Raw genomic sequence first — 22,301 nt, forward strand, 5'->3', positions numbered from 1 at the left:
AGTACAGAGAGGTTAGCCCTCTTTGGGCTTTCCATGGGGCTAGAGCCTGTAGCTGTTACACAGACTAGTGAGAGTGAAGAGCAGTCTTCAGGGTCTGAAAAATGACAGGACCAGATCCAGATGTGCTAAAAATTCAGTATTCTTTCCTAAGCTGAAAAAGGAAATTGCACAAAACAGTGGACCTTGCACTGAGGGGACCGTCTGTGGCAGAGCCCATAACTAAACGCTGGTTAAAGCCTGTATTTTTTTTCAGTTATAAGTACCGCTGACTGAAATGTGTAAGTGATGTAGCTGTGTGTAGCTTTAGCTTATTCTTGAACTGTAATATTCTTAGCAGAAACACAGAAGTGTCAGCAGGCAGCCCATATTTAACCATGTAAAATAAAACAATACCCTCTATGAAAACAGAAGTGTGAGCTTTAAAATGGCTACAATTTCATAACTGACTTAAATTTTGTGCCATTTGCTGGAGGTGCAATCTGTTACACTACATCCCTGCTTTGACATGGTTTTGTTCATTTTTGTGGAATTTTTTTTTAAACTAAACCAGCATCTCATAGTGACAGCACAAATTAGAGTACTGATACTGAACCTGTTGCTGATGCAACCATTAATTGTTACATTTGTATGCATTAAAGTCGTTAATGTGTACATCTCATTCACGAAACAAACTATAACAAAGGTACATCCTAGAAATCGTGTTTACTTAGTAAGACTCCACATCAACAAGACCTTTGATGGAGTCTTGCCTTTCAGTACGTAGTCCCTTTTTTCTACCTGTTCTTCCACTGTGAATAAAAATAGTAAAACCCTAATTATTTGTGCCAGTCCTATGCTAAATAGCACTCAATATTTCTGTAAATAGGCATTATTCCCATATGCTCTTATAGAACTACACTTGTATTACCTAGGGGTGAAAGAACTGGTTTTTGGAACACTGAGAAAAGGTTGCAGAGGAATCAACCCTTTTCCCCTCAATCCAGTTACGGTAATGTGGAGGAAATGGGGGAATAGATGGAATGAATAATATCAGATTGTTTAAATAAAAATGAATGTTGACCAATATATCACTCCAATACAACGTGTCATGAAGATTTGAAAACACAGAATTATAAAAGCATAAAATGCACACAATAGTTATATTATGGCTTGAAATATTGCCAGTCTTTAACCAAAACACATCCAGCATATAGCAAAAACATAAATTTGCTAACAGGATATATTAGCAATAGACCAGCCACTTACAGGAGTAGTTACACAAGTAAGAAGTAGCTGCATGCAAAGCAAGGAAAATGGTGAATAAGGAAACCGTGGTTTTTAAGTACTACTGTGAGGTGTAGCGAAGGATTTTGCAGTGGGTAATTTGGTCTCCAACAGAGACAAATTGTGAAGTCCAGAAACATGTGGCAGATTTGTTTTCCAAAGGCTTTAGTAAGCTAGAAAAAAGAATGATGTATGGACATGTAATGTTTGTTTATTTTTCTTTTGTTTAGAATTCCCTATAGCAAGATCGAGGAAGATAAAAGTAGGCTCCTCAGTGTGTAGGCTTATTTACTTATTTCAGTCTCACCCTGCATCTCCATTAAGAAAAAAGGGAAGGGGAAAATATCATTGCAATACATCTGTTACATTTGTACATAGCTCACTACCAGGGAATGTGTTATATTAAGACAAAGAGAGTAAAATAAGGTCTCTGCAGTCTGCTTTGCCATGAATTGTATTTCTGTGCTGTTATATTTCCATCTATTTCAGTGGTCCTATCCTGGTGTACAATTGGTACAATAAAAGGGAGAATCCGTTTGAAAATCAGTGCTTACAACCTGGCAGCTTGTAACATGAAGAATGTAGTAAAATAAGGCCAGGCCTGATGGGATTAAAATGGACTGTCATTAAACTGGTTTAAGATGACAACAGAGGTTGTATTCCAATGCCCTTGGGATTTATAGTTTGGTTTTATTGTTCTGATTAGGACAGTCGACAGAAAGAGACTGCAAATAGGTTTTCTTATCTTATGCACTCAAATAATGGTGCATGGTTGGATGGATTTCCAGCCATGTGTCGTTAGGGGCTCTGTGCAGCTGGAGGGATGTTATATCTTCAAGGGTTAGTTAAAATTGAAACTTCTGTGACTGACAGCACTATTTTGTTTAATTCATATGTTGCAACCTCTCTTCTATACTTGGATGCACAAATTCTTTTTTGAGAAAGAAGTCCCTTAGTTTAAGCAATGGAAAATCAATTGTGTTTTCTATCACAAACTCCCACAGAACAAAATTTTGGTTCAGTGTACACAAAATTCATAAAAAGAAGTGTCATTCAACATTTTTGTAACATAGGTTAGGAATACTTGCCTCCTGTATATCCTGATGGGAAGACAGTCCCTTCCAGCAGTGCTGCTGAGCTTTTTAGGGATGCACAGGCTGCCCATGACAGGCTGTCACTGACTTGCCTCTGCATGCAGAGTCAGAAAATCAGTGGATTTGAGAGCAGAAGGCCTATCTCATAAAGACAGTCTATCCTATTATTGAGAAGGGATATTACTTGTGTAACTTCAAGAATAGAAAATTAGTACAATAGAAGAATCCAGCTCTTCCAGCATGCTAGAAAATGTGCAGACCTCTTAGATACGACCACGTGCACTACAGCAGGAGAGGATCTGTGGAGGGCAATGGTTAGTCTGACCCCCACACCGTACACTGTGGGGGGCTTTACTTCAAACTCGCTCTAGTCTCGTTCCGTGGACTGGACGCACTGTTTCATTGGAGAGAAATCCAGGTTGTGCACTCAAGACCACTTGAGTGAGTGGGAGACAGAGCAAAGTAAGGCAGGAGGGGACATTTGAGCAGTTCGGTTCAGAAGTGCAGTATAAATCGAAACTAGAACTGTAAAACCACCCCAATTTCTTGATGTTAAATCACTATAACAATAAAGAACTCTGCACTGTTGAGATGTTTTACCCATCGATCGCAAAGAATTTTACAAGTGTGGTTAAAGATGATTATAGCTTTTCAAGAGCAATGATCGCCTGCTGCTTCCCTTGACTTCCTTAGGAACTGAGAAGGGCATCCTCTCCACAGCAGTCAGATCTCACCCAGAGTTTCAAAGTCACTGGCAGAGCAAAGGCTAGTGCGGATCTGGCCCATAATGCTTTTTCTTTTTTACCACATCGTACTACAAACGTTAGCTTTCTTTCATGTTATCATGCTTTCTGATTACCAATGTTTCTGTGTTTACCAATTTCTGTGTTTACCAATTTCTGTGTTTACCAGTTTTTAACATTCAAGACGAGAAAAGAAATAAATCAGAAATCTTCCTGGCTGATTGTGTTTTGAAGATACGTGGTTTTGCTTGCTTGCTGTAGATGCAAATATTTGACAGAGGGAGCTCTCCGTCACAATTCAAGAACAAATCACCAAGAACAAAACCATCCTCCCAGCCAATCCTCGCACCAACTCTGCTGACTCCTGTCCTGCCCAGTCCAGGAATTCCAGGTAGGGATCCGTGTTTGTGCTTGGGAACATGAGCAACCCCTTTGAGCTTACGCTGGAAAGTTCACCTGTTGCAGCATCTTCTCCCACACAGTTTGTTTCTTTATTGTATATTTAAAAAAATGTGGAACTCCTTATGAAAATGCTTGCATGGACAGCGCAAGGCATGGCACCTCTTTCCAGGCTCCTGGTAGTAGTGACTTGATTGCAAAAGCTCAGTTTCTGTGCTTCGTCCTAGACAGACTAAACACTTTCCTCTTCTTTTGTGATACTATAATCTGTTAGCAGTGTCACACTGATTTCTGAGCCATGTGTGCTGCCCGTGACTGACAGGGCTCTGGTAGGTGTATTACTGTGGGCAGCACTGGGAGGCTTTGTACGAAATCTTGCCTTGCAGCAGGAGACTTGCTTTTTGAAATGTTGCCGGAAACTTTTACTCAGCCAATAAAGAGCAAAAGGATTGACACAGGAATTGCTGAAGGCCAAGGCACGGGAAAAAATAGTAGCTATCAGATGAAAGGTGGAAGCATCCACGGAAGCATGGTATGTAAAAGAGCGGTATAGGTAGAGGACGTGGTTAGGCAACCAGCAAAAGGCAAACAAAGCAACAAGCACCAGCACTGTTTTTGCAACTCTCTTGCGGGATTCAATCTACAAGAAAATAATGCATATCTGTTATTAGTAACAATTAGTAGCACATAGTTATGTAGTTGGTGCTGATTTTCAAAGGAGTCTAGAAATCTAAATGCATTAGTGACCAAAAAAAGCAAAATACAAATAAAACCCCAAGAAATCAACAGAAAAATCAATTTCATAATTTTTTTGACAAAGTATTTCCAGTGCAGAGCACATTCCCTTTCCATTATATATCCCGTGGCAATCTCATCTAGACTGGGATTTAAAAGTGCAATAGTTAATGTGTCAGCTCACATGGATGAGGTCTCAGTGTTTACAATTCAATGTTGTAACTCCTGCGTTTAATGCATTCATAGTAAAGCAAAAAACAAACCCCATCCCTCGTTAGGAAGGTGTGCACACTCACAATTAAGTTAATGAGTCATGAGCACGTGTGTAAGTGGATAGCTGAATTTGGATTGCTAATATGGGCTGAGTTTATGGAGCTTTTTACCCTATTATCAGTAAAGGTTTTGTGCTCAAGCATTCAGACTTAATCAGCATGATAGATTTTGGAAAATGGGACATGGTAGTGCTTGATCAGAGCTTACCTGCTTACGGGCATGACCATGTTCTTCTGCTGGCATGTTGGATGTACTTTTATATAAAGTTCTGGCGATAAGAAAATAGTAGACAGAAATGACAGCTAAGGGCACAATATAGAACACTAAGAAGCAAACCAGGGAGTGAGCTTCCTGCAGGATCTTCTCAGATACAGGATAGGGGGCACATGCCTCAAAAGTTACATTTTTCTCAGGATAGCTGAAAGAATACAAATCTGAAAAAACAGCCTCTGGGATAGCAAATATCATGGAGATGATCCAAACACATCCAGCTTTACAGCAGGTCTTGAGGAGTGCGTCTGAAGTCTGCAGTTCCAAGGGCTTAACGATGGCTCTGTACCTAAAACCAACCAACATCACTGTCAGAATAAATACAGTTATAATGCAAACACTGACAATGCAGACTTCTTGAGGATGAAGCCATCCCTGTTCTTGCTAAACTAAGGGTGGCAGAATTGTCTTGAAAAACAAATCAGATACTAGCTCTTTGTAATGAAGAGGAAAATGTAAAAGTTCGTTTTAAACATGTGTTTTAATGAATTGGCTGGCAGGACTTGTCGTTAAAGTCTCCCTAACTAAAGATGACTTCTACTGTGTGGATTAGGATCAGCAAGGGCAATCATCTCTCCTATTTTTATGGTGCTGCCCAGAAAGGTAAATGATGGAATTAGTATGCAAAACTAGTAAAGGTATGAAGCAGGTTAACTATTTTATAAATATGTGAAAGCAAGGACGTATGCCCCTCCTTTCTTCCGTGTTCTTAAGATCCTAGCTGAGTGCAGTGATCTGACTCAAAATAATGCTCCGGTATTAATTCATATTTATAAAACAGGAGCTAACACTGCTGTTGATTCATGGCTGTGATTCTGCACCATGTGGACTGAGTCAGACATATGAGAAAAACCTGGGTAAATCTATGGATGTGTGAAAATCTGTGTGGAAATAGGACATGGAAAAAGGACCAACTGCCACGAAGGGGGGTGAAGCACAGGAAAGAATATACACTGCTCCCAAAGTGTCAGCGACTCCCGGTGACGCAGGAAGAAGAGAACCCTTCAAGGGCACAAGACTGGCATGAAAGGAAAGGCAATGAAAAAGGATCCAGAGGGTAAGACAGCTTAGTTGTACCATTTTGCACAACTGAGGATCTTGTCTTTTTCTCCTCCAGGCAAATTTAAATAGAAAACTGCAAACTGGACTTATCAAATAAATACCATTTTTATTGACTTCGAGCTCTTCTAGCATACTGGAGTGTGATAGTCTGACATTGCACATGTGACTGATGGTCTGAGCTTTTTCAGTAAGTTCACTGTATAGTTACCCTGTGAAAATGTAGCATGGAGTATTTACAGAACAGCTACCATGAAGAGTCAGATACATAAGGAAGTGTCTAAATGATGGATTCTCAACTGACTTCATACAGGACCAAGACCTTGGAGCTTTCATAGATAGTTCAGTGAAAACATCTGCTTAATATTCAGCAGTAGTAAAAAAAACCCCACACATCAAACCCTAAAGAACCAACAAAAAAGCAAAATGTTAGGAATAATTGGGAAAACAGTGGAGAGCAAAAGAGACTATCGTGCAATTATCTGTATCTCTGGTTCATGCAACTCTTCAACACCATGTGCTGCCCTGCACACCTTAACTCAAAAAAACCCAAACTAAGGATGAGATATAACATGAATAGCCTGGAGAGATGGATAGGGATCACTTTCTCTTCCGGCACAAGAGCCAGGGCCATCAAATGAAGACACATGCAAAACAGAAAAGAGGAGTTGTTTACGCAACAGGCAGTGAAAGTCACTGCTAAAACAGGAAGGACTGGACAAGTATCTAGAAGAAAAATCCATTAAGGTTATTAAATAGACAGAAAACACATCTGCTCAGGAGTGTGTCTGAAGGCTTAGAGTAGAAGTGTAGTGTTGGACAGTGGTTCTTATTCTTCCTATCTGTCTTTCTTGTCCTTATACTACCACTGCTGGACACTGGTACTGGCCTACAAGGACCCTTGATCTGACCCAGTGTGGCCTTGCCTTTCCTATGTTGGCTGATTTATTTTGGAGTCCAGTTACAGTAGCACTGCTTGGGATTTAAAGTCTGGATGTGTGAACTGCTTGGTATTACATGCAGTCATGATTACTGGCATATGAGATGAGAATCTTTTTATTTCTTAATGGTAAAATTAATTTTGGCTTTTTCTGCTCCTTGACATGCTCATGATGATTGGACTGAAATCTCATCTTAGTTTTGTTCATTCAGAAGCAAGGTGCAGAGAAAACTGATTGTTCAGCAGCTCCTGACAACAGTGAGATGGGAGCAGTGATCCCTACCAGCAGTGCTGTCATTGTAACCTGAGTTTAATTTCCTCTGGGCTAAAACATCTCTGGAAAAGATATGAGAACTATGAGAGAAAATACTCAAATTGTGACATATTATCTCACACTAAGCACTTATCAAGCTGAAAATTACTATAGCATTGCAGTAACCATCAGATCCTGAGACTCATTAATTTGCCCCCCCAGTGTGGTCTGTTTACTTGTGGCTTTTTACCCCACATGTCAGTCTTTCATGTTCCAGGATTTTAGAGCCTCACTGAGTGCATAGGACAAAGGAGTCACACACAGTCATTCTCATAGTTTTATTTTTTATCTTCACTGACTACTTTAGTGCACCACTAGATAGCACCAATATACTGTCTATTCCTGCCTTAAGCAATTTCCTTTTTCTGTGCAATTGAGAAAAAAACCCTGTACTGTACTGCAAGCTAATAAAAGGTCAACAGACTTAAAGACTCTTTCTCACTTCACTCCATTAAAAAGAACAGCTCCAATTTTTCTAAAACGCATTCTAAAATTAAAAGGAAGAGTGATTATTTTTTTTAGTCTATTACAATGTGCTATTTAATATTGTGCAAAATGATCATTTCTGCTCTTTATTCATTTCTACCTTCACACCTGCGGTATCTCCTGGCAAATCAGTCGCATCAGACCCACCTGTCAGCACTGAGAACAGTCAGGGTAAACACTGATACTCCAACTGAGGTTAACTGGATAAAAGATAGCAGCTTGCACCCAATTCTTCCGAAGAGCCAGGTATCCACAATGTAACGTGTTGCATCTACAGGCACACAAGTTAATAAAAGCAGTAGGTCTCCAAATGCCAGGCTGGTGATGAAGATGTTTGGAACCGTCTGCATTGATTTAATCTTGAAAAAGACTTTGATGAGTATAGCATTTCCAAGGAGACCCACTGAAATGATCACAGCATATGTAACATAAATTGTGCACAGTATTTCTAATCCTGGAGACGAGTCTTCGGTCCATTTTTCATTTGCGGTTTCATTGTCAATGATTGATTTCAGTTCTGTACCATTTGTAGATACACACAAAGTCTGATTAGCTGAATGCAAGTATACTTGAGACATTTCTTTAACTGTTTCTTCTCTCCAGGCTGGACTTAAATTGATCAAAAAATGGTTTAATATTTAGCTTGCAGCATATCAGCAAGGTCAATAGAAAGGTACAGAATTGTGTCTGGAATTAAGATTCCCGTTGCACATTATCTACTTTCATCCCCTTCTGAGTCTCAAAACATGCCTAGGAGAAATGCACACAGATCTTGTTCTGAACTGTGTAGGAGGTGGAGAATTTTTTTATTGGCTTTTCATCTAGTGGAGCAGAGAGGGAGGAGGAAAAAAGAGAAAAGGGGTTTCTTTAAAGATATTAGCTGAAATGTTGTTTTTTTCTTGGAGGAATCTGGCAAGTAAATATTGTATTGTAATTACTGTAGCATTAGAGTTTGCATATTACCTAGCAAATGTTTGTTAATATTTTTCAAAATATTCTAAAAAGGAAATAAAATGAAAACCTGAAATAGTTTTCTCAATAGTACAGGTAAACATAGTCTGTACTAATTTAACATAAAACTCTACAGTATACCTTAACGGCAGCTAAAATATCTCAGAATATAGATAGTATTTGTTGAAAAAGCCGTAGAGACAGCTTGTGCTTGTCTATGCTCTGATTAGCATTTCCATCACAGAAATGCAGTGACCTTCCAGAAGCCGATATGAGAGAGAATTTTATCACCATAATTCTGCTAACATTTATATTAAAGCTTAGGTTTGTCCCTTGAAACAGTCCCATTGCCATCAAAATCACGACTTATGCTGAAGTTTGAACAGTTTTTTAGATAGTTGCTGTACAGAAGTCTGTTATCTTTCAATAATCCGTGTATTTATTGGCTTTGGATGGTACAACTGGTGATTCAAATCTTCTGGGAGAAAAAAAAAACTTTTCATGATGATAATCAAAAATGTTAGAACTATTGGTTTTCTTATCTTTAGATTAGTCAACAGTCAAATCTGAAAATGCTCTGTGATAAACCTCTGACTAACTTTAATGTAAACTAAGGTATGAGGAGTGTGACCTATTGGGTTAAATCTCCTGAAATGAAGAAACGTAGTATCCTATTTCTAACTAATGGAAGTGGAAAGGATGTCAAAGGGGTGAGCTTTATGCCTTGAAAATGAAGATCAGTAGCTGGAGTATGTTTTCCTCCAGATTGTTCCTCCAGCTGTGATGTTCAAGTGGAGGATGTGCCCTGCTCAAATCACAAAAGCAAGCTTATAGCCACGTCCCTTTAGCTGCACACACAAAATCAATTTTGTTTCATTTGCTCAAAAAAAGTCCTCTAAGTACTATGCATGAAAAGTCTAATTTCTCCTCTCCCAATCCCAATCTTTGCAAGCGCAACTCTGCCATAGGTATCAGACAGTGATAGACCAGATGGCAGATGGTAGATGGTGGATCAGGTGGAAGACCAGTGCTGTGGCCAGGTGGAAGAAGGAGTCACTGGTACGAAAGGGATGCATGGGTTAAAAATTAAAATTACATTTTTTGAAAGTACTTTTAGAAGAGAAGTTCTTGTCACGATCAACCATAATATGTCCTTTTATGCAGGCACAGTATGTAGGTTGCTCACAGATTTAGGTGCCTTTGAGGATGCCCGATTATGTTGTCCACCCACACTGGTGTAGTACTGTGCATTATATTTAATATAGAGTTCAGCAAATGTAGCAGATTGTGACAGCTTAATGTCAGATAGTTACATAAAATGTTTAGATTTCCTATATAGGAGAAGCAGGGTATCACCAAACATTGGGAACTAATTGCTCTCCACCAAGCGTTGAATACTCAAGGGTAGCATCTGAACGAAACATGAAGTGTTTAGCTGAAACTGGAATTCAGCTGAAAGAAGCTTGTTACTTCCCTTGAACTGCGCTAGAGGTTTGTTGGTGCACCAAAGTTCAGCTAGCAGCGTAGATCCCAACCTCTTACAGTCCCAGAGCTTTCAGAGGCGTCAGAGAGATTTGGGCTGACAATGTGAAATCTGAGGCTCGGTTTATTCTGCCACTTGATTATTTTGTAGAGGAGGATAGAGGACCTGAGCTGATAGCCCTCTGTGTAAGAGAGAATCCAGAGGACTGGAGACTTCTGAGCTATGAGATGCTCCCAGCAGTTGGTTTGGGGATGACTGAGGTAGGAAAGGTGGAGAAAAGGTGACAAACCTCCCAACCCGTGTTTAAACCTCTTGAGGACACCGACATGTACCACAGATGAAAGCAACCCCAGAAAGCGGCAAGGGCTTAAAATTGTGTTTACTCCGGTACTTCATGTGCTGTTATTCCAAACCGGACCTGATTTCATGTCTCTGAACCTGAATGCTCAGTCTGACGCTTCACACTTTAGAAGCCTGCATTACCTAGAAGCACAGACGCATTTTTGCTGCTCTCTCTCTTTGCTGCTCCCTGTCTAATAGACCACAGTATATATGTCTAATCCAGCTCACAGCAGCTTTAATTTCTACTTGGTTTTCTCTTTCTACTGAGAGATTGTATTTTTCCCAGCTTTCTGCCTCCTTGGGGGAATCTGGCAGAAGGAAGCTCCTTTGTTTCTCACAATTCTTCTTACAGCCCTTGTATTACTGCAGGTTTAGCCAGGTTCTCTTTTTATAGGTCATAAGATGCTTAGTCACTCATTAGGAGGTGAACAATACTACTTTGAAAAAGCACACAAAATAACATTCTCTAGACCCAACAAGAATCTAAAGGACAGATAGTAAGCATTAAATATGAAATTTGTTTATGATGGTAGAATTTCAGTGTTTCTGTTCATCACTTTTGTGTGCTCTTCAGAGGTGTCATGGGTAGAAACCAGGCAGGAGAAAACACACTGTGTTTTTAACACAGATTCAAATAGCTTTCAGTTGTGCAAATCCAGCTGAAAAGGAAGAGAATGGCATCATTATTCCAAACTGTAAACAACTCTAAGGCGTTATTTTAGAACTCTGTCTTCTGGTGCGAAGAGAAAAGCAATTCAGGTAATTCTGGCTATTGTTTCAAGTACCAGGCTTCACAGAAAATGAATGTTCCTTTTGAACTCCATGCTGCAAAAAAAAACCCCAAACCTGAGTAAAATACTCAAGAGTATATAATTTAGCTGTATTTTTAATGCAAATTTTCTGTTTTAATGCAGTGTGACTGCTGACTTAAGTCATTTCCATGTTCTGCGTAGTGTCACCCACTCAGAAAAATCTCAGAACCATTTGCTCTGCACCAAGCCAAAATATGGAGGAAACAGCCAAAATCTTCACTCCCATCAAAGAAATTGATCTTCCATAACTGAAATTATTTTGTGTAGTGTCTTTTTGTTATTTCAGTATACATTGATCATGCTGCATTAATCATTATTTACAAAAAAGATGTTTGAAATGCTTTGTAACTCGAGAGCTAGGAACACAAAACTGATACACAATGAACTACAGCTATATTAGCCAGCCTGGTTTTGGGGGGATTATTTTAACTCACTTTCTTAGGTCTTTATTTGTATCATTTCTGCATAGAACTATTTAGTTGTCTTAATTCTTCTTTTATGTCTCAAACTCATTTTCGACCCTTGCTTTAATTGTCTCTCCTAGCAATTTTGCCATCTGTTTATTGCTGGCTGATGTATCTTTCTGTCTCTCCGCTGAGCAAACTGACGTTTATGTTCTTTGGGTTTTAATGGCAGAGAGATACCAAACAGCTTGTCTATCCTAGTCCTGAATTTTGGTAGACTCCATTGTGACATCCTCTCTTATAAAAGGCTTTTCTTAGATTAAGGTCTCTTCGATGGATGAGCCTGATTACTATCCACGTGCCCAGACTGTTCAGCGCAGAGCAGCGCAGAGCAGGACTTTGCCACTGGGTCACTACGGGCATGTTCCTCTTACTCTTCCTTGGAGGTAGAAAACAGATTTGAAGCCTAGCACTCTGCCCAGATCAATGTATATCTTTCCCTTCCAGCAAATCTCAGTAGCCTTCCTTTTGTGTCGTCTTCTTTTGACATAAAGGTGAAGGAAGGCTTTTTGTCCTTCATCAAGAAGTCCTAACCTGCAGTCCTTTAACAACCCGAGCTTATAAGTTAGACTCTGCAGTTATAACTAGAATTATGTTACCTGAAATATCTTTTTCTTCCTAGTGTTTTCTGAACTGGCTTTGCCACCTTTGCATTGGGAAGAGGAGTCCCTGCTCTAGAGACAACGTTCTGACGGGTGGGCGTGCGTGACTGCCTTGTTTCTGACTTGGCATCTGTGTTGCAGCTTTAGTGTCTTCTCTTTAAATCGAAACTGCCAATAGCATGACAAACAATGGCAAGATGAGGGGACAAAGAGTATCATAACTCACATCAATAGTAAGAATGAAGCTTTTATATGACAACCATTTGATGAGCTGTATGCCTTGTCTGGGTGTTCCCAATCCCTGTTCTAGCATTCAGGGAGGCAAGTATTCAATGGGGAGGCCTGAATGCACACCCGGAGCGAGCGCTGATGTCAGAGACAGCAGTCCATGTTCAAAGCAAATTACTAACACATCCAGCGCTGTTTCCAGTTCTGCTCTGTCCTGCTGGGAGAGCAGGAATGAGTCATTTCTGTGCGCTAGGTCTGAGTCCCTCTCTAAGCAGAGAGCACATCACCTCCCCGTCTCGCCAGGCATCCCTTTCAGAGCTACGCATGTCAGGCCATGGGCAGGGAGGCTACGTAAGGCACTGCCTGTGCTGAGTTTCTGCACTTGTGGGCACAAGAGCTTGGTTTCAGTGTCTGTCAGTCTGGTGTTTTTTACCACTAAGTGGGAACATCTTCTCTGTTCTGTATATTGATTTTTTACCATTGCCCAGTGTCCTCAGCAGTTGGAGACAAAACAACTACTGAGTTGTTAAAAGGGAAAATGTCTTTTTAGGACACTTTAATGACAATTTCCTTGGCTGTGTCACATTCATAGCAGAGTGTAACCATTCATTGTCAAAGACTACCCATTTAGGAGAAAAATACATTGGTTTATTACTGGTGTTACATCCCTATCGCCTGTGTCAAGTTGATTCTGCACTAAGGGCTGAGGGACCTGTGCAGACACTGAGACTCAGGGCAAAAAATCCTGAAGTAATGGTTCACTGGAACTGCGTCCCTGTTTTTTGGAACTGAAGATGAGCTATCCAGTTACACTTTCAAATACCACAAGACTTATCAGCATGTATAGGAGCAAAAATAACACCATTCCAGCCCTCAGTGTTAGGAAGGTGAGATGGAAGGTCAGTTCAGATGAGCTGTCAGGAGCAGCATTCAGTGATACAGCAACAAGACAGATATCTTCTTGGCTAAAATCTAAGAAAATAGCTTCTGATTTTGTTACAGAGTCTAAATCCAGACTATTCAGTGGAATTAGTGGGACTCAGTCTGCCTGTGGCAGGATCTCAAATACGGTCATTAATCAATTGCTCCAAATACCTTTTACCCTGTTTCTCCATTCTTTCATCCCTTCCAGCCTCCTGAGTTTCCTCATCCAGTTTCAGTGTGGGAATGGCCACTGGTGTCATTTCTCAGAAAAGAGAAAAATAAACACTGGAATGTATCCCTGAATTTCTTCCATTACAGCAACAATCAGGCAATGAAGTAGTACAGCAAGCATAATTCTTTCGGGCATCCTTGAAACTCTCAGTGATATATTTAATTTAGAACCATTAGAGTGCCATTACATGCTAAATACTTTCTGATACCTAAAAGCAAAGAGTATTGTGCACTAAGACTTAATGATCATCTTACGCAATAGGTAATTATCTTCCCAGTATTTTGATTTTTAATCTCAAACCATTTCCCATAATGACGCTTCTTTTGTTGTCCCAATAATAACTGCCTCCTAGTTTTAGAAAGAATTATACGTCTTGGGTGCAAGTATTGCTAACCTGTATTCCTAACCACTACTGTAGGGTCATAAGCTGTCAGAAGAAAACTTAAACAAGCTATACTGACCTTTAACTGTCATCCTATGTAATATTGATCTATCACATGGCTATCAAAGAGCTGGACATACATTGAGCTAGGAGGCAGCTTTAGCCCCTTGTCCCTGTGGAGATGTAAAAAGTCTTCAGCAACCTTTCAGCGAGCTGCCTACACCTTGGATCTACATCCACTGACTTCGCTGGTACGAAGGGTGGTGGAGTTTTGTGCCAGTCTAAATAGCAAGATGGGAGTGGGGAGGGTTTTGCCCAAGTCACCACAGCTGCTGCAGCGATTTTACTATCATTTTTTATTTCTTTTGCATCGTCTAACCTATTGTTAACAACCCACTGAGATCTGGCATCAAATAATTGTCTTCGCAGATAAATATACTTTCAGAAATCCTTTTTTCATCGGTTTAAAATAGAGCACGCATTTCCTGGTGTGTGTATTGCTAAAAATAAGCAATCTAGGAGTAAATGAGAATGACTTAGAAACCAAGGGAGCTTTTCGATTGCTGCATTCTCAGAGAGAGAGCAGAGTCAACTGATACAATCAGAACTGCAGGGAGGAGGATGCATTTGTGTCAGTAACACACCTCTGCCCGTCAGGTCACTTTCGAGCCAGAGCTGCAGACACTTTTCCTATCACTTAAAATTATTAGGATGTGAATCACAAGTGCACAGCAATTTTTTATTAGATTTGTCTTTGTGCATGTCCTCTCCCCATGAAAACCATCAATGCACAATTCTGTGACAGAATGTCAGCGTAGATATGTTGGAGAAAAGCAAATGTAATGATGCTGGTGCAGAAGATACTATTTCATCCCAAAGAAAATTACACATCTTCATTCTGACTGACAGCCTAAACAATGCCATGCCTGAATCATAAATGATACACTGTTTAGCTGGAAGAGCCATTAAGCATATGATGGAGAGTGGAAGTGAGCTAACCGTCTCCCCAGAACAAATAGCGCTTTGCATTTCACATAAGCAAGTTGACAGGTTTTTAAAAATTTACTTCCAGATTTTGCTTTTTGAATAGAAAAGAAGTCAATAGCAAGAATAGAGACCTGACATCGCTGCACGCTGTGCAGCTTGCTCTTCTTCCTGCTGTTACACCTCCAAAGCAGGAAACGCGCTGATGGATCTGCCCAAGAATTTCCAGCTATTTCTCGGCAGCCTGAGACGTCTTAAGTATTCTGGCACTTTTCTCACTGCTTGTCCAGCTTTTATCCAAATCTTTGTTGCTTCTAATCATTTAATAATGTTATGAGGGCATTTAGCAAAAACCTTAGAAAATCAAGGTACATTTCATCTTTCATGAGGAATGTAATAAAACAATTACAGTATGCAGGAGACAAGGCCAGTCTCATGTTGCTCTCATATTGATCCTCTTTTGCTGCCTTTTTATTTTAAATCAGAGTAATAGTTTGGAGGACTTTCAACAGGTCTTCCAGTCCATGCTTTGCCCTAAGGCAAAATCAACTTTGCTTACACCGGTTCTGCCAGATTTTTGTCTTATCACTATGATTGTTTTTTAAGACCTGCAGTGATGGTAATTCTGTGTGCTCTCTTGACCACTTATTCCTTAAAAATAGAAATTGTTACCTAATGTCTAGTCTAAATTTAAGCCGGTTGCCTTCTGTCTATAAAGTGCATGCAGAAAGAATTACAGCATGAAGGTGAACAGTGAGGGTCAAAGCAGGGTGGTAAAGAAGCAAAAAGGGTCCAACAGTCCATCCACTGAGACTTACTGATATCATAGGCGAGACAAACGGGTGTAAAAGGGACTCAGGGGAGAATGAAAGCTCCCGTTCCTCCACAGACCTCCGCAGCCTCCTGTCCTACCCTTGCGGGATGCCCTGGGTAGGGTCGGGGGTGCAGGGTGGGGGTGAGGCACAGCTCTAGCACACAGCACCACGGCACAGTGTGTCCTGCTCATCGCAAAGCAGGGAAAACCTGTATTCAGCAGCAGATTATGGAACAAAGAGTTTACTAGTGAAAATAAAGAATACAAGCAAAGAATGTTAGTTCAAGTGTCCATCATACTGAACTGTATTTTGTATTAAATTTCTTTCTCATTGAAAGCAATTTCAAGTTGGAAACAAATGGGTACGAGGTGGAACTTGTTTGCATGTTTTTGGAACTTGTTTGCATGTTTTTAATGCTAACATTTCTCACAGAAAGCCAAGGAACTGAAGGTGATCTGTCTAATTTCAAGTAGGCTGGCTGTAGCTACGGTACATTGAAATATTCATCTTTTTCCACTAATTGCTGTGTGGGAGTTGTTCACAGAATGAAAGAACCTTTTGTATTTGCTATCGTACGTACCAGCTCTAAGACATCCTCTATTATATTTTTTTACTTCTCTGTCATCGGTACTGGTTAGTATTTTACTATATTAGCAATCATCAAAAAATCCTTACCTGAATGATACAGAGAAAGGCATTCAAAACTGAAACTAGGATTTGGCTGAGCAGGCAAGTTACTGGTTCAAATGCATTTGCTGAAAGAAAGCCCTACTGTAGCAAGAGAGGAAAGTTAAATTTCTCTGGTGACGTTATGAAATGGAGTTTATCTCCTGCTGTATTCACAGCAAACTATTACTAAAGGGCAAACTTCTTCATTGCCACCTCCAAATATGGTAGGATTTTATCTGCTGTTGTTTGGTTTGGTTTTTTTTTGCAGGAGAGGTAACCTGAAACCTTTATCATACACATGGATACTCATTAGAGGTGGGAATTTCAGTTTTTCTTGTTTCCACATTCTATTTGAAGGTACTGGGCAATGTTTTCAAACATTTAAACACGCGTCTGCATCTCTTTAGAAATCTAAATCCATGTCAGCAGTGCCAGCACATCTGAAAATAAAAACATACAACTGAAACAAGCATCTTGGAAAGCTGAGTCCAGTTTCTTAATGTGTAAAAGTTGATCCAAGTCCATCTCCGAAAAAGTAAGGACAAATACTGATTGGGGAACCTAGACATCCATGCCTGAGACAGTTAGCCAATAGGCTTGAAAATATGACTTGAAAATCAATATTATGGGTATTATGTTCTGAGGATAAGCATCAGATGAAGAAGGGAGCAGAGGGTTGGTAGGAGGGTGTAAAGAGAAAAAAAAAGAGGACAAACTACGAGAAGGGCTAATGATGAGGAAGATAATGTTTCCAGTCCCTGTTTAACATGAGCGCTAATCTTGGAAACACAGGGGGACCAGTCCTTATATGGTCAGTGCTGCCACGTCACTGAAGCCTAGAGAGTTGAATCATGGGATATTTTAGCCCTGTTAATTGCGTTCAGAGTGATAATTGTACATTAGAAGTAATTATTTAGATCAATGTTTATTTCTACATGCCACAAAGAGAACCTTCATTAGACCATCAGAAGAAAACAAATTCAGTATCAACGAAAAAATCTTGCTTTCTGTGGGTAGTGCAGCCCTGTATCCATGGGTAGTATTCTTCATGAACAAGGATGTATGGTCTCACCATCTTCTGGAGGTACAGCACTGGGGTTGTAATGAATTCCAGCTATGGAAAAGAAATTGGGAAAATTTTCCATTATAATAATTTGGTTTAATATGTTTAGAAAGAGACCTGTCTATGCAGAACTCACTGATTTAACATCCTTGGGCAAATAACAGAAATTGTTGTGTTTCCAAAAACAATCAGAAATGTTTGGTGCTTAGGTCAGAATTCCTATAAAGACATTCCTTTTTTCAGAATACGGGACTGCAAAAATTTCTCCTTCTGGGAAGGCAAAACCTCCTGCGGGGTTGTTCTGGGTTAAACAGGCTCACAGCAGGTCCTGTTCAGATTTCTGTATTCCCCAAGATCTTTACTCTTTTGGGAATGCATGAGATAAGACTATAGTGCTCCCTAACTGGAAGTAGTCCCGTGAGACTGCCATCCAGCTGGCCCAGGGCAGAATATGTCTTAGGTGCCGACAGTGGAAACTGAGCAGAGAGTTCCTTTCCGTTCAGAGAAGAGCCATAGCATGATCTTAAGGGCTTTCTTACTTTCCTTACTACAGAAAAGCCATCCATAATGTAGCCATTAACTCCAAACCGAAGTCTGGCACAGACAAAGCAGTGAAAGGTTTCCTATTTATTTCCATTGGTTAGGATTTGACAGTCACCATATGGAACCTATTGCATTCTAATCTATACAGTGCACACTGTTTTTCTTACCAGTCCTAAAGTTTATATCCAGAGAAGTCCCGGGGAGGAAATCTGAGCCATTGAAAGTTGAACTTGTTCCATTAGAATGTAGACTCCACAAAGCCTGGGATGGTGATTTGTGGTTTAAACGCCTTGGTGTAGATCCAGCAGTTGCACCTGACCTACTCCAGTCTGAAATCAGAGAATGGAAGGCACAGAAATAAAATTTGGTACGGGTGTCACATCTCAAACTACTAGAGACCAGGGAGGAGAAAGGTCTGTGCTTGCTTCTTGTGCCATCCTTGTACCTGCCCTGAAGCCGTGGGTCTCCGTGCAGCACAATGCACAGTTCCTGCTGCTCATTTTTACACTAGCTCCGTCACACTTGTGCAGGTGGGGCTGGATACCAGCAATGCAGTCTTCTGTTTCCCTTTAGGGACCCAATATAGCAATGCTAATTTGGATAAGGTCACACCAAAGAAGACAGGAGGTACACAAAGGACAGGAATGGCAGCCTTACCCTTGGTGTATTGTACACCATCGAGCTGGCTCATGCTGAAGGGAGAGTACTCTGTGTGCTACTTAGAGCTGAATTCCCCCTCTGCAAATGGAAAGGGACACATTCCTTGGCAGCGCACAATGTACAAGACTGCTCCATACAGGGCATGTATGTTCATATGGGATTTTCAGGCTGGCTTCCTGAAAAGGCTAAATTGAGTTAGCTTCTCCTTGGTCATACCGATTCTTTATGTCAGCTAATTTTGATAGACACACAGAGGTACTGATGTTATTCAGTTCTTCCCAATTTATGTGAAAAATCTACATCAAGAATAAGCCAAAGCATATGCTATTTCTTGCTGAGCTGGTAGATAGCAGAATCTTAGAATAATTTAAGTTGGGAGAGACCTTTGGGGGTCTTCACTCCAACCTCCTGCCCAGACTTGGATCAGGTTGATCAGGCACCCGTCCAGCTAAATTTTGACTCTCCAAGAAGAGAGACTCTCTCCATTGTCTCTCTGGGCCACTGTCACCTATTTAACTACCCTCATTATGAAAAAAATGTGTTTCCTTATAAATAATGGGGATTTCCATAGCTGCGACTTGTGTCCATTGCCTCTTGTCTTCTTGCTGCACACCTCTGAGAAGAGTCTGTCTCTTCTCTATAACCACCCCTCAGACAGCCAAAGACAACAATTACATCTCCCTTCTCCTTCCCAGGCTGAGCAAACTCAGCTCCTGAGCATAAAAAATAGCTACTAGTATGTCCAATATCCTGCATAAATTTCTGAATCTCAGCTTTATGAAGACTGGAAGGCCACCAGAAACATAGCTCACATAAGGGAACACTGAATGGCATGTGAGAACAGAATTATAGACCAAGCTGAAATCTTTTTCTGAAATCTACATTTTTTACTGCATGCTGTCACCCCATCATCATGTCATATAAGAAGTTAATGGAAGAGGATGAAGACCTATTAAAGAACAATTATCCAATGCAATGCAGAAAGGCTATTGAATGGAGCCTTATTTCTTAATGTAAGAACAAATGTGACACCTGTAGCAGGCAAAGACTTATGAGTCAAGCTAACCAAAATCCCTCAGTGCTTACCAGAATAATTACTCAGATGATATCGTCCCCAGCAAAAGTGTACTCGACACTGCTTCACTACTTCTTCCTTCATTAGGCAGTGAAACACAAAGATAAAGAACCCTAAAGAAGTAAGAAGAGAAATCCAGAGGTTTTCGGGTGGGTTCTCCAATGCACTCTCCCTTTTCTTTACTTTTTGTATGCCACTCAGTTACCAGTATGTGATGTACGGGCAGAGAGGGTGTCCCTGGGCCAGCATCATGTTGGCACAGAATTGCACTGAGTCTTTTGTGCGTAAAAAAAGGTAATGGGGAGAGATTGTTGCAGGTTTGGTGTAAGAATAAGCTGCAAGTCACTGTAGATTCTATCAACCATTTTTATGCCCACATGAAAGGGATTGTGCCAGCTCCTGAAAAGATGCATTTACTGGGACTTATGTTTCAAAGGCATGAATTCATGTCTTTAATAGTATATCTATCACAGCAATACTATCTGAACAACACTATCATCCCACTGCAATGGAGCTTTCCTATTAAAATAGCTGAACACAGTAACACAAAAGCTATATGAGCACTCCTCTTCCCCCATGCTTGAATTACATGATGTTACAAATTTATTTCTATTCCACAGCCCTAAACGGTTGTATTTATAGCAGTACTCCATTCAGAAATTACCTTGCAAGGTGTTAAAAATGCTGAAGAGATACAAGAACAATATCCTCACTGCTCCCCAGGCAAAAAAGACAAAGCCCCAAGTTAAGCCCAAAATGAACATCAAGCTGAAAGTGCTTTTGAGGTCCTGGAGAAAACCCCGTTTCCACAATCCGGATCTCTTTTGTGTCCTTGATTTCACAGAGTGGATTTGAAGAAGAACAGTAATGAACATGGCTGTATTTGTCAAAAATATTATGAAGACATAGGCCACAACGGAGATGTAAAACACTACGTTCTCTTGAATCCAGCAACTGCAAGAAAGGGAGGTCTGTATTCAATAAGGAGTTTTGTGAGCAGTGAAAGTAATGAGGCTGGGTATCCAAAACAAATCTCCCGTATGGTTCTCCAATACCTAGTAAGGGGCATTCGCTAACGCCCATTACTTTCCCTCAGTGAGGACATTTGTAGAATCTGTCTACTTGCCTTTTTTATGGATGCTATAGAAATTCAATAACTTTGAGACTTTAATATCTCTGCCTAATTCAGATAAACCTGACCATTGTTTCTCAACTTAATAATGTATACACACAAAGACACACTGCCTTACGAAAACCAAGTTAAATACGACTCAGTTTGGAGTTTAAACAATAGTATGGCACAGAGATGAGCACTGGTTAGCTTTTCCTCAGGCATAAAGTAGTGAGTTTTACTGCTTTTTTGCTAAAGATGGGTAACTATTTTCCCTCTGAGGTGTCATGGCTGTGTTTTGCCTCTCTGGTGGGATAGAATTAAAATATTCCAGGTAATCTTCACCAACAAGTGATGAGATTGTACTAAAGAAAAATCAGGTGAAAAAATGGAAGCGTTCTTTGCTATAAAACCCTTCTAAAAAAGGGTGAAAGAATGCAGTGTTTAAATAAAAGAATTTGAACTCATGAAGAGACAGTGATGTGAACAAATATTAAAAAACCAGAAGCAAACATGCAAAATACTAGAGCAATTATTCTGCCTTTAGGTTTTACCAGAATGAGTTAATATGCCATGTAAAGAAAGAGTTGACTGGCAGAAGGCCTCCCTGTCCTCAAGCCCAATCCACTGATGTGAGAGTTCTTCCATGCAGTAGCCATACATCCACAATGATCCAATGAACCAGAACCACTAAAAGGAGTGGGTTATGATGGGGGAGAAAAGGCAAAAGCAAGAGAGAAGTTGTAGCCTTCTGGTTATTTCTTGTATTCATAAGATACTCCTGTGACCATCAAAAAACTTGAAGTATTACACTTACAAATTGCTGAATGGATTGCTCTCAGAATGTGATCCATTGCCATAGAAGTCTTTGTTTATAATGACCACGATAGTAATTACAATAGCTGGCATTCCTAATATGGAAGGCAAGAGAAAAAGAGGTATTTAGATTAAAAAGAAAAAATTCGAGACTATGGAAAGATGTCAGATAATCTCTGATGAGTAATTACAGCAGACATGCACATCTTAGGATCAAAGTCTACCCCTAAAGCTCCTTCTGAAACGAGTCTAATTAAATGGGTGGCATAGCGGGTTTAATCTCCTTATTTATGTAAATTACAAATGAGTAGGCATAAAAATATCTGTGTTTGCAGAATGTTTGTGAGTGTTCAAACATCTCCAGAAGGGATCCAATCTGGCAAAATAAAACCAACTGATTATTACAAAAAGCAGAGGCAAAAGATAAGCAGACCACAGCATTTTGTGTGAAGATCTGATAGAGACAGACATTTTCCAGACAGTGTTTTATCAGTCTTCCCTTCCACTCATTTCCCATCTCACATATTTCTTTCAGTTCTGGCTTTTCTGTTGAGAATGGCTGCCGCCAAC

General features: G+C 40.1%; 2 protein-coding genes across 2 annotated transcripts in view; both read right to left on the minus strand.

The window, feature by feature from the left end:
* Positions 1–1,137: 1,137 nt before the first annotated feature.
* On the minus strand, positions 1,138–8,345 carry BRS3 (bombesin receptor subtype 3). Its single transcript, XM_009941442.2, has 3 exons — positions 7,723–8,345; positions 4,715–5,066; positions 1,138–4,139 (listed from the first exon to the last, which is right to left on the minus strand). Exons 1-3 carry the CDS (start codon positions 8,151–8,153, stop codon positions 3,732–3,734), a joined length of 1,191 nt encoding a protein of 396 aa, XP_009939744.1. The 5' UTR covers positions 8,154–8,345; the 3' UTR covers positions 1,138–3,731.
* A 7,696-nt stretch (positions 8,346–16,041) lies between these two features.
* ADGRG4 (adhesion G protein-coupled receptor G4) overlaps positions 16,042–22,301 on the minus strand; it is a 39,413-nt gene continuing 33,153 nt past the window's right edge. The window contains exons 17-21 of the mRNA XM_075435265.1: positions 21,733–21,826; positions 20,469–20,758; positions 19,816–19,917; positions 18,237–18,398; positions 16,042–17,577 (exon numbers count right to left, since the gene is read on the minus strand). Coding sequence (XP_075291380.1) covers positions 17,510–17,577; positions 18,237–18,398; positions 19,816–19,917; positions 20,469–20,758; positions 21,733–21,826 — 716 coding nt within the window. The 3' untranslated portion in view covers positions 16,042–17,509. The remainder of the gene's footprint in view (positions 17,578–18,236; positions 18,399–19,815; positions 19,918–20,468; positions 20,759–21,732; positions 21,827–22,301) is intronic.

The sequence above is a fragment of the Opisthocomus hoazin genome, chromosome 14 (genome assembly GCF_030867145.1).
Source record: "Opisthocomus hoazin isolate bOpiHoa1 chromosome 14, bOpiHoa1.hap1, whole genome shotgun sequence".
In the NCBI taxonomy this organism is placed as follows: domain Eukaryota; kingdom Metazoa; phylum Chordata; class Aves; order Opisthocomiformes; family Opisthocomidae; genus Opisthocomus; species Opisthocomus hoazin.